The sequence below is a fragment of the Typopeltis vanoorti genome, chromosome 4 (genome assembly GCF_054136105.1).
Source record: "Typopeltis vanoorti isolate ZY-2024b chromosome 4, IOZ_Tvanoo_1.0, whole genome shotgun sequence".
Classification (NCBI taxonomy): Eukaryota; Metazoa; Arthropoda; class Arachnida; order Uropygi; family Thelyphonidae; genus Typopeltis; species Typopeltis vanoorti.
The window spans coordinates 94,731,811-94,745,039 of NC_143552.1; the positions used below are offsets into that span (position 1 = coordinate 94,731,811).

At 38.5% G+C, this 13,229-nt stretch overlaps 1 protein-coding gene across 1 annotated transcript in view; it reads right to left on the reverse strand.

The window, feature by feature from the left end:
• Positions 1–13,229, reverse strand: part of LOC150107505 (acetyl-coenzyme A synthetase, cytoplasmic-like) — a 319,474-nt gene that overhangs the window by 83,655 nt on the left and 222,590 nt on the right. Inside the window, exon 12 of the mRNA XM_090391354.1 lies at positions 11,712–11,792. Coding sequence (XP_090247480.1) covers positions 11,712–11,792 — 81 coding nt within the window. The remainder of the gene's footprint in view (positions 1–11,711; positions 11,793–13,229) is intronic.

A 13,229-nucleotide genomic window follows, 5' to 3' on the forward strand; every position in this document is an offset into this window, starting at 1 on the left:
AAATAATTAAGCTATGATCCTATAATGGGTATTACGATCATGCCGCCATACACATTCAACACATAACTTCATATGACATGGACATATAAGATTAATTCACACTATTTAACTATCCAAACTTAAGTGGCTTAACTAAACCATTTACTGCGCTAACACAGGACATTAACACTAGCCAGCTTACTTTCAATATATTCTGTCAGATACTAAAGTCCTAGTATTGTTTTCTTGGTCACTTCAACAGTTCAGTATTAGAATAATGATAACTAATACAGACGAATCTTAGTTAACATGAGATATAATTTACAGTACCTTTCTTTCCTGAGTTATCCATATGGGCCTCTATCTTTTTCTGATTGAAGTATCCTGGTATAACCTCTCCGATAATCTGCTTCTCCTATGTTCCCTTTTGAATTGAACTATGCCTACGCGGTCTTTACCTTTCGTTATTCAGGACACACTTTGAATCGTCTAAATAATGGCTGTGCAACTCACGATGTGGATATCGATTTCTTTACAGCTTTTCCTTTTTCATAGTTGTCACTGAAGTTGGAACACAAAGAATATGCTTTCTTTTCCTCGACTATATGGCATTCTTCGCTTCTTACATAGGAAATACGGAACCAAAATTCCGCTCACTTTTGTTTCCGTGTTGTGACGACGGAGATATAACTCCAATCTTGTCACTCAGGAAAACACCATGAAACCATACGAAGGAGCTCACGAAGAACTCTCCTGGAACAGAACCAAAAACCAAAAGGCAAAAAGGTCTAAAAAAAAGCCTCAAAAGTGTCCTGGGGGGGGGGGGGTTTCCAACCCTTTTATACCTGCTCTCCTAACGGCACCTTCTATAACTTCTTTTCTCCGGCCCCTACTTGATTTTACTTCACTGACCAATTAGGGTGGCGTTTTTCTGCCAAACGTCCTTTGGTCGGCGAGCCCGTAATAATGTCTTAATCCGGGAATCGGCCCTGAGCGATAGTCTGTTGTTTTTCTTTTGCTAGCCTCTAACTTAATCCCCTTTACAAAATTTCTCTATGAATTTACTTAATATTTTAATCTCTAGCCTTTCACATACCATTTCTTATGACTAATCCTTTTCTGTCTTATTTAGTTAAATTTTCTCTCTTATATCATATCATAACATTAATATATCCTACTTTTTTGTTAGTTAGTTCAACAAACGCCTTTATGTTTTATATATTTTATTGGATGCAAGAATATTTCTTTTTCTTTTAAATAATTCATCTATTATCTTTTATGCAGGGTTTTTAATTTATTTATTCTTCATGTTACACCATGATAGCTGAGAATTCTACATTCTTAAGATATCAGGTGTGACAAAACTAGTCTGGGTAGTGGCCAATCCCTTAATGCATAACAGTATACATATCCACAAGGAGATGTGTTTTGCATTGGGAGATACTGGGATAGGAGTGTTGGTAGCTTGCTCCACCTTTGCTACGAGTTGCCTGGTGTTGTACTACTTACCCAGGTAAGATAGTACAACACTATATTCAGTCCTGAAGATATTTTCAGGCGCAAACTTTGTTTGCTCTCACTGGGATAAAGGATTAAACTAAATTTATTATAGTCTAACCTAGTGAAAAATAAACTTTCAAAATCTGTAATCTCTTATCTTAATGATCAGCAAACAGCAAAGTGACTGTTCAGACTTCAGAAATGACACAAGAATCGTTTATTATTATTATTACAATACAGGTATCTCCACATGGAGTCAGAAGACTCATTGTGGGAGATCCCTTATTCACACACTATTCATCATTCACAATACCTATCATATCTCTCCTTAAACTCATTCACTGATGAAACAATTACCTCTGGCAACCCATTCTAGCCCACCACCCTCTAAGCAAAAAATCTAGTCCCAATACCCTTGTAACTACACTCTTACACAACTTCCACTGGTGACCCCTTGTTCTCTCCATTCTTGCATATACCGAAAAAAGGTCTTCAGTGTCAATCCTATAAAATTCCTTTAATAACTTAAATGATTCTATCACATCTCTTTATTTTGCTTATCAGCTAATTTTTGAATTTTGTTCTCCCTAAGACAGTCAATCTGTTCTCATAGGGAGCACTGCACAGACCTGCTACAATCTTTGTAACTCACCTCTTGATTCTCTCTACAATTTCTTCATCCCCACAGAATCTGGAATTCCAGGTCTGTGTGCAATAGTCTACATATAAGGCCTTGTTAAAGCCTTATATATATATATATATATATATATATTTTTTTTTTTTTTTTTTTAATGTTGGGCCCATATACAAGAGGTTGGCTGGTCAACCTATAGTACATTAGTACCGTATATGGGTGATGGGTTGTGAAAGGAGAAACTTGTTTACATTTGATTTAAATGCCTGCATATTGTATTCCTTGAGAAATATGTCAGGGGGAAGACTGTTCCACAGTACTGTAGTAGCAGGGATGAATGAGGAGGAAAAGAAACTTGTTCTGTGGGTTTCGGGTGTACTGTAAAAGGATGTTGGGTGGCAGTTGTACATGTTCCAATGGGTTTAGTACAGGGTGGGGGAATTATTGATGCTGTTTCAGATGTACATTTCCCGTGAAAGTATTTATAGAATATACAGATTGCAGAGACCAAGCGTCTATGTGAAAGTGAGGGGAGCGAGTTGGTGAGGGATGGGTCATTTATTAGTCTATTTGCTCTCCTCTGTATTGAGTCAAGCATTTTGAGGGTGCTTTTTGGAGCCCCACTCCAGACATGAGAGCAGTATTCGAGAGTTGGGCAGATTTGTGACGTATAGTATTAACAGCTGTTTAAGGGTGAAGTAATCTTGAGCAAAAGAGAAAACCTAGTTTTATGGAAGTTGAGGATTCAATGGTTGTGATGTGTTTATGCCAGGAGGCTTGATGTCAAGGTAATTCTGAGAAGAGAAATTTCGTCTTGTCTGTGAATTTGAGTGCCATCGAAAACAATGCTGGGGGAAAATGGTTCTATTTTGTGAGAAATAAGACAGAACTGCGTTTTACTAGCGCTGAAGTTGATAAGGTTGTCTGAGGCCCATTGGTGGATGGCTTGGAGGTTGGAATTAAGGGCAGCGATGGTTGATGTTCTGTGGGTTGAAGTGAGTTCCTTACAGTAGGGTTTGTCAAATGAAAGGGAGGAATGCAATGTGCTGTCATCTGCAAAACTGTGTATTGAGTTAGAGGTCAACTGCAGTAGGTCATTGATATATGAAAGGGAGGAATGTAATGTGCTGTCATCTGCAAAACTGTGTATTGGGTTAGAGGTCAACTGCAGTAGGTCATTGATATACAGAAGGAAGAGGGTCGTGAGAGAACTGAACCCTTAAGGGTTCAGTTCTCTCACGATCCCCGGCATTAGTTGGATGGTGAGAGGATAGGGAGCCATCTACCATCACACATAGTGTGTGTCCAGACAGGAAGCTGGCAATCCATCTACAGAAGTCCTGAGGCAGTCCAAATGATGGGAGTTTGCTTAGTAAGCCCTTGTGCCAGACTCGGTCAAAGGCTTTGGAGATATCGAGTGCAACTACTTGAGATTCACCAAATTTTTCCATAGCATTTGTCCAGTGATGGGTGATGTATGAGAGTAGATCTCCTGTTGAACGGCTTTGACGGAATCCATACTGGTGGTCGCTTAATAGCTGGGTACTTTTAAGGTGGATTAGGAGTTGAGAGTTGATGATTTTCTCCATTACTTTTGATAGGACTGAGGTGATTGAGATGGGGGTGGTAGTTAATGGCAGTGATTGTCACCCTTTTTAGGAATGGGTTGAATATAGGCCAGTTTCCAGGTTTTGGGATATATATACCAGTGGAGTAAGAGAGTGTGTACAGGTGGCATAGGATAGGAGTCAGTTCAGATGCACAGACCTTCAGGATAATTGGAGGAATTCCATCTGGGCCAGGGTACTTTTTAGGGTCTAATTTAGACAGCAGGTTTGTGATGTCTTTTTGGCAAAAGGATACAGGGAGCATTATATGTTGGGAAGTTGGAATGACTGGAGGGCATTTGCCATTGTCAGTTATGTGTGCATTGGAGGCAAAGTGTGATGCCAGGAGATTAGCTTTTTCTATGGGTGATGTTGCAATTGAGCCATCTGGGTATGATAGAGGTGGGAATGGTGTAGGGCAAAAGTTACGGCCAATTGCCTTGGCAAGAGACCAAAAGGCACGGCTGCCATTTGGACAGGCTGCAAGCTTCCTGCTTTTAGCCCGTTCAAATTCTGTTTTGGAAGTATTGATAATTTTCTTGCATTTGTTACGGGCTTCAGTATAGGTATTGAATGAGGATGGGGTTCTTGATTTGAGCCAGTTGTGGTATGCCTGATTCTTCATTTGTACAGCCTTGGCACATTTTTTGGAAAACCAGGGTTTAGTTAGGGGACGGCAGGTCTGAGTAGTGTGGGGAATATATGTTTTCATGCCAGTGAGGATCACTTTGGTGATGCGTTCAGTGCATATGTTTGGACTGGAAGACCGGAAACAATAGTCTAACCATGGGAATGAAGCATAGTAGTCTCAGAGACTGTCCCATTTGGCACTGTTATAATGCCAAACTACTCTTGTGTGGGAGTGACAGTGTTAGCGTTGTTGCATGGGGGGTAGGAGATGAGCACTAAGTTGTGGTCAGAATTGCCCAGGGGGGCTCACTACATTCACTGCATATTTGGAGGGGTCATTAGTAAGGAAGAGATCTAGAGTATTTGGGGAGTGGTTTGGGTTATCTGGTATTCTGGTTGGTTTTTGAACAATTTGTGTGAGGTCATTGGTGACTGCAAATGTTTCAGTATCTCTGCCTGCAGGATCTGTATAACTGGAAGAGGAAAGCCAATTGGTGTTATGGACGTTGAAATCACCCAGGAGGATGATTTCACTGTTAGGAGAGTGGAACTGGAGAAAATCAACTTTTAGGGAGAGGAAATGAAAGAGCTCAGAGTGATTGGTGGTATTAGGAGAGTGATAGAGACAGCAGATGAATTTGACTGAGTGGGAGAGGGATATATTCAGCCAAAGAAGGTCGAAGTCAGGCGGTTCTAAGTTAATTGCTCTCTGAAAGGGTATGTCAGAGCAGATATATGCACAGACATCTCCCTTGGGTCGAAAGGAGTTAAATAGTGTATAGTTAGGAAGGTTGAGATGAATAGTGCTGAGGGAAGGTGAGATTTGAGTTTCTGTTAAGAAGAGTAGGTGGGGTTTGGTGGACTGCAGATGGTAATAGATGCTATTAAGGTTGGAATTGAGGCTGTGGATGTTGGTGAAGTGGATATGCAAGGTTCTGTGAGGCATGGATTTGACCCCCTAGGGTCTTGCACGTTTCCTATGCAGTGTCTGCATGCTGGTGTCTTGGTGGCTGTTAGTGGCGTCATTTGGTTTTTGTACAAGTTTGGATTGTTTGTAGTCTATCACTCAACTGTTGTCTCCATTTTGGCATTTTTCTTCTTGTTGTCTTCGGAGTTGGCGTCTTTTTTCTCTCTGGACAAAGGTTAAATCGGGATGTATGCACGACTGGGGGTAAGTGTCTTTGTTGGTGTTCTTTAAAAACCACATAATGTGATGTGCTGTTTTGTCTACATTTGCAATATGCCTATCTAAACTTCAACTCCCTGTCCACAATCACACCCAAACCTGGCCTGATCAGTTCACTGGAGTTCAGTTCGACCAATGTAGTACACAGTTTCTGATCTCTTTCCATCACCTTACACTTGGCCAGAATAAACTGGCAGCCATTTACCTTTGTCATTACTGCGAGTCTGTTTAAATCTTCCTACAGAATCTCTGCATCACCTTCACTTACCATTGCTTTTCCCAATTTAGCATCATTAGCAAACAACTGAATATTTCCTATGAAATCATTTTCTATATCATTGATATACAAATTATACAACAGAGGTCCAAATACCGAGCCCTGTAATACCACTGGTAATTTTTCTTCTCCTGGACTCGTCTCCATAAACAATTCTTTGATATCTATCCATCAGCGACCCTATAAATCAAATTACCAGATTCATATCTATCCCCATTTGCTCCAATTTATGCAATAGAGTTTTGTACAGAATCTTGTCAAATGCTTTTGCAAAATCTAGCAATATCACTAAGGGGCCATTTCCCTTATCCATCTCCATTATCACTTGATTATAAAAAGTAAGCAAATTACTAAGGCAAGAACTACCATTCACAAAACCAGTATAGAGTATCATATTCCTATCCACCCAATCATAAATTCTTTTTCACCAATTTTCCAACATCTTTAATCACCATTCCAGAGATGTTGATCAGCCTATAATATGCTACTTCTGTCTTGGGACCTCCTTTATGCAATGAGATTATTTTGTCCTCTTTCCATTCCATTGGCACCTTCCCACAACTGAGGCTTAAACAGCATGGTCAAAGGAGCTGATAATTCCCTCACATATTCTCATAATACATGGCTCATATGCCATCTAATCACATAGCAGTGTTCATATTGAAGTTCTGTAATATCATAAGCACCTCCGGTTCTTCGACCTCTGTTCTCCTATCACTCAATGTCACTACCTAGATGGTACGCTCCTGCAAAATGCTCACTCAGTAATTCAACTATTTGGTTTGGTTCTGTTACCTCCACACTATCCTTAGTTTATAAAGTCATCCTTCCATAGTCATTCCTTCTTTTATTTGCCACATAGTGAAAGAACCCTTTAGGGTTCTTTAACTATGGCTTTTGTTTTGGCCTCATCAGTCATTTTTTTTGGCCTCATCAGCTAGCTTACTCTCATAATTAGCTTTGGCTTTCATTAGCATACCAGTCATCCCTCTTGCCTGCTTATACTGCTCATGGGCAAGCTGGTCACCTTTTTCTTCATGATTCTTCTATAACCTCTTCTTTGTGTGAAACTCCTGCTTAATAAAGCTATTCATCCATCTAACTGTTACCTATTTTATCCTTCTAACTCTAGGTATCCATTCAGATGCTGCTTTTTTCAAACACCCTTTGACCACCTCCCATGAACCACCAACATCTCTCTCCTCCAAATTCTTATTCCATGGGTCTGCTGAAAGCTGACTCCTCAGTTTGTCATAATTATCTGCTTTGTAATTCCACATATATCCCTTCTTAATAGACAATTCTGCATGTCTAACAATCTCCCAGGTCAAGATTACATGATCAGGCAGTATTGCTAGATTGGTTAGTGTATCTACTGCAATGATTATATCCAGCACTCTTGAACCTCGTGTCACCTCCATGACATGTTGCTCAGGTAATTACCTCTCAGTAGCTGTATAAATTCCATATCCTTCTCTGCCTGTGACCATTCTTCCTCCCAATCTATGGGGGACATAGACTGGGAGGAATCAACCTGTACTCCATGCTAATTTGTGAGTGCATATGATCTACATTCTTCCATATATTCCCCCCCCCCCCCCGGATTACAGCAGCAACCAATTATTTAGTCCTTGGCTTCTATCTCACACCAGATAGCCTGAACTGCCTTTCAAATCACCTATCTCTCTGATGTACTTCTTCTCTTTTTTGGCTCTAATTCCTCTGTTATCATTAGTAAAACCTCTTCCCCCCATCCTGTTCCTTTTGTCCTCTCTGAAGACACTATAACCATATCATCCTCAGTCAACCACGTCTCACTAATGTCTATAACTTTTGGCCAAGTTGTGCTAACCAATGTCAAGAACTCCTCAAGCTTATTTTGAATACTTCTGGCATTAATATACATAAGCTGCAATATGTTCTTCATCCCACATCTTCTCTTATACCATGTGTTACTCAGCCCACTAAAGTTAACCTGGAGTGCTACATTTTGCATCATGTGAACACTCTCCCACTTACTAACTTCTAGGTTTGCTGGACCTGTGCTCACCTGCATCTCCCTCCCCCTAAATATTTTAGTTTTCCTGACTTTGTACTTCTGAACTTTCACTGAACAACACTTTCTCAAGACACCTGACACTAAATTCATTTAGATGCAAGCCATCCACCTTACATAAATCCTTCCTCTCATCAAACTCACTCCACAAGTCCACAAACTTCACCATTCCTCCTGGATAATCCTGCACTTATTTGCAATCATAGCTCTCCATCTTAGTTTGCCTCTATTATATCATGGCAACACACTTGCAACTTTTACTTTCTCACACTTCTTTTTTTTGCATGCACTAGAAACTCTTTCATGTTTTCTTGCATACCACACGTCATCTGCTAAATCATTTGTGCCAGCAAAAATAAATATCTCTTTCATCTTAACTTTCTGTATCCTTACAGCATCACTGACATCCTTTATCTCAACTCTAGGAAAACACAATTTCATCACACTCTTCTGAAGGACTCCTTGAATTAAAATCCAATTCTTATTTTCATGCTTTCACTCTTTTATGCTCTGCTTTCTCTCCCTTTTCTTTTGCATCTGTGTCATACCATCTGCCAGGCATTTCCCCAGCCACTCAATCTCATGTTTTGATCTGTGACATACTCCATGTATGTGTCCTATCTTTTCCATTACTATCTGCTCATTCTCTACATTTTCCACTGTGTGATTCATACAGTCACTCATACTGCATGCAACACTAACTGTGCTAATCACATTATCATGCATTTCGTCTTTCAACTCACTGCTATCACTCTTCTTACTCTCTTCACACTTCTGAAATTCACTCACAAAACACTTTCGACTAATACATTTTCCAGTTTCATTCTCCTTCCAAAAATCTCTCATTCTGTAAAGGTTATACATTTCACACATGTTGCAGTGAATGTAATCACACACACACATTAAAATCACCTGCTATTGTTTTGTACATCGGCACCATGACACATAATACAGTGTGCAAGAAAACAAATATTAAATCTTTAAAAATCAAAAAAACTTAAACACACTATCCTTACAGTTAATCATAAACACTCATAAATATAATGATGCAAATTACTCTGGATTTAGAGAAAGATGTTGAAGGTTTATTTTTTGCTTGGTTAACTTCTATAGGTAAAGATGACCTCACCATTGCTTTTGCCTGGTATCTCTACCTCTGGGCCTGGCTCCCACTGAAGAGACCTCAATAAAGGTCGAAACTAGTCTGGGTAGTGGCCCTTCCCTTAATGCATAACATTATGCATATCCGCAAGGAGATGTGTTTTGCATAATGGGAGATACTGAGATAGGAGTGATGTTAGTGCCTGGTGCTGTACTACCTTACCCCAGTCCTAAAGATATTTTCAGGTGCAAACTTTGTTTGCTCACACTTGGATAAAGGATTAAACTAAATTTATTATAATGATACAAAAAGAATGACTTAATTGTTGCTATATTCTTCCAAAAAGAACTCATCTTTCAGCACCAAAATTCACCACCTGCACTATCTTCTACCCTCTAGTGGCTGACCCAGGTAACAGCAACAATTCAATATAAACAAGTGAACACTCTCAATGCATGCTTCAAATGGTTTAACAAACACAAATTAATTAAATAACTCAATTAATATGCATTAAATAACTCAGTATTAAAGATTAGCATTTGCAAGCACAAACCAAGAATTATATATAATCATTAAGTAGCTAATTTGCATTGTTAAACCTTAAAATATAATTCAAATTACTTTGCTAGTAGAAGCTTTAGATCTCAACATTAAACTTCTCAAACCAGAGTTCTCAGCCAGGCTTTCAGTTGAGTTGATAACACATTGTATCAATGTGTTGATACACATTGTATCAATATAATCTATACTTCATTAGGTGAGATCATTATGCATTAAGGTTTAACCATTAAAGCTTAAAGTATATAGGAGCTTATTGCTCCTATATACTAAAGTCACATGGCTTCCTTTCTTCTTAATATAGATGCATATCAGCTTAGCTCACTTAATGCATAGGGCATATCAAGAAATCTTACTCAACTATATTTAGTGAGATAAGAGGAGGGAATTTTTTCTTCTTGGCAGGAGTGTCCATTCACATGTAAAGGGTCTCTAGAAAGACAATTACAGTTGAGCTGATGATATTTCCTTTCATTTCAAGGACGTTCATCTTATATCAGAACCATATAAACTGTTCTCCACAGTTTATCGGCTATCATGGGTTCTCAGGAAACATTCTTAGCACAAGTCCCATATCAAAGGAGATTCTAATGTTAGAATTTTATGCTGCATATCACCTTTTCCTTCTCAATCACCATGTTTCATTTAAGTTCTCTGCTTTGTGCTTGGCCTCACTTCTAAGGTCTCTAGTTACAATGAGTTGCATGTGTTGAAAGTTTATTTTTCACTTGGTTAGACTATAATAAATTTAGTTTAATCCTTTATCCAAGTGTGAGCAAACAAAGTTTGGGCCTGCAAGTATCTTCAGGACTGGGGTAAGGTGGTACAACACCGGGAAACTCGTTGCAAAGGTGGAGCAGGCTAACATCACTCCTATCTCAGTATCTCCCATAATGCAAAACACATCTCCTTGTGGATATGTCTAATGTTATGCATTAAGGGAAGGGCCACTACCCAGACTAGTTTCGACCTTTATTGAAGTCTCTTCAGTGGGAGCCAGGCCAAAGTGGAGATACCAGGCAGAAGCATTAGCAAGGTCATCTCTACCTCCGCAAGGAGATGTGTTTTGCATTATGGGAGATACTGAGATAGGAGTGATGTTAGCTTTGCAACGAGTTGTACCACCTTACCCCAGTCCTGAAGATACTTTCAGGCGCAAACTTTGTTTGCTCACACTTGGATAAAGGATTAAACTAAATTTGTTATAGTCTAACCAAGTGAAAAATAAACTTTCAACATCTTTCTCTAAATCCAGAGTAATTTATTAAAAAGGTGGCACACCATTTGGCAACTCCTATAGGTAGAGATGACCTTGCTAATGTTTTTATTTATTTTTAATAAACTTTTTATATTACAATGTGGTCTCAATACCGAAAACTACCTACAGAACTGCTTAACCACAAAAACCTATGTGTACATCTGAAAGTTCACTTATGTTTGTATCAGTGTACGGAATGTGAGATATGAGGCAAGATTCAGGGAACACAAGTTGGAGAGCCTTGTGAATGTACGGGGGGGGGGGGATATGATTGGGACATATAAGTTGGTGAGAAGTTGTTATCAGTGTAATGTGGAGGTTATTTTTCATAAAGTAGAGAGAGAGATAGAGACAAGAGGCCATCAATGAAAGCTGTATAAGGAGTGTGTGAACAAGGCAAGTAAGAAGCAAGTTTTTGCATGAAGGGTGGCTGGTGAGTGGAATGCATTGGCTAAAAGTGTGGTGAGTGCATAAACTGTGAATTTGCTTAAGGCACAGTTTGATGTTCTTTTTACATGGGAGTATGAACCCCCATGATGAGTCTTTTGACTCCATGGAGATCTGATGTTAATAATATGTAAGCACACTGCTGTTATCAACCCATTCCTATATCACAGAATTCACTATCCTTTCTTCTACTATATCCAGGTACACAGACTGGCCTGTAATTTCAAGTTTCATTCTTGTCATTCTTCTTTTGTTGTTTTCAAACTGTACATATTATTAACAATATACATATTTAGATACAAACATATACAAAAAATAAAATAAAATGCAGGAGCTATCTTCCATTTCAGTTATCTTAGCTATCCTAGCCTTGATTTCCTAAAGTTTTTCTTTTCTTTTTTTTTTCCACAAGAGTTACAGCAGAATAAATTGGGGGTGGGAGAATTTTCAGAGTTCATTTCAAGGTTTAAAACTTACCAAATATCCCTGCCCAGGACCTTTAATCTCCTTTCCATCTTCATTTAACAATGCTGGTATAACACCAAAAAATGGAAATGTCTGTGAAAAATAAAGTTTTATTTACTTTTTAAAATATAATTACCTTTAGACAAATATTCAAAGGAAATTTGTTCTAGAGTAAATTACTTAAATTAATGAATCTGTGTGATTTAGAAAAACCAATCATTCTTACCAAAATGAAATGTTTTAATAATAGCAAATTATTAATTTGCTATTATTAATATAATAATTTAATAATAGCACAACCATAGGTAGTTTGCAATTATTTCAATAAAATTCAATATTTAGGATCTATTTTATTAACATTTCACTGAGTTATTTCAATTTTAGTTTAAATCAGAAAACATTATCTGGATACCTGTGTAGCCTTGTGGAAGTGACATTTGACCCGTAGTGTAAATTTTCAACTAAAAGACTGTTACAGATTCGATTCTAGTTGTTGATTAAAGGAATGTTTAGGCCTTTCTCTGGCCAGTTCTGGCAAGTTTGTTGATCTTTGGCACAGGCAGGTAGGATTTTTCACCCACAAACTCAGGTTTTTAACTATGCAGCTCAAAGAACTTGCCTGCCATAATCTCTTGCCTGAAATTTGGATTTACTGATGGCTGGAAATCAATCCCCTAAATAGCCTAGTTTCCCTAACTCTGCACTTTGAAATTCTTAATGAACAATATTTTCTCAACACACCTAACTCCAAATCTAATCAAATGCAAACCACCATGTTCAACCACCATGTCAAACCAACATCCCCGTTCCTGACAAATTTTCTTTTGATGGTGGCGCTAGCATCGCCATAGCACGTGGCGGTGAATTTGAGCCGTGCAAAAGAAAGTGATTTTTAATCGGTGAATAGTCTGCTTTTTCCCCCATTTTTCTACGTTTTTGAGTGCTAAATTGTTTCTCTGAATACGAGTGTACTTCAGTGGTTGTTTTTTGGAAGTTAGTTGCTGTCGCGATATAATATATTTTGGTACCGTCGGAATCGAACACGTAACGGTGGAAGACAAAACGAAGCTAAGTTACTGTATTTAGTTATATTTCATTTTATTTAATTATATTTAGTATTTAAATGTTCTGATGTTTGTACTTTTTTTTCCTCTTATTTATTAATTGAATAATTATTAAAGATTACGCTACTCGGCAGTAAGGAATGATGGTGGATTCAGCAGCCAGTCGCAAGTGGCGTAACGCCAAGTCCTCCGCCATTTAAGAACTCAATTATTAGCAATATCATAAGGGACTTTGTGGCATGCAGTACTTGCGGCATGTATGCGTCTCGAGAATTACATATGTGGCTTGTTAAAGAGAGTGGAGAGCGTATGTGCGCAAAATGCAGGCAGTTGGAGGAAATAAGTACATTAGATATATCGATATCTGACTTTGTTGCTCCAGGAACAGGGAATGAATGTAGGAAGACAAGTAGTGTGATAGGAGAGAATGAGAAAATAATAGTTGATAGTGTGGAAGGGGTGAGTG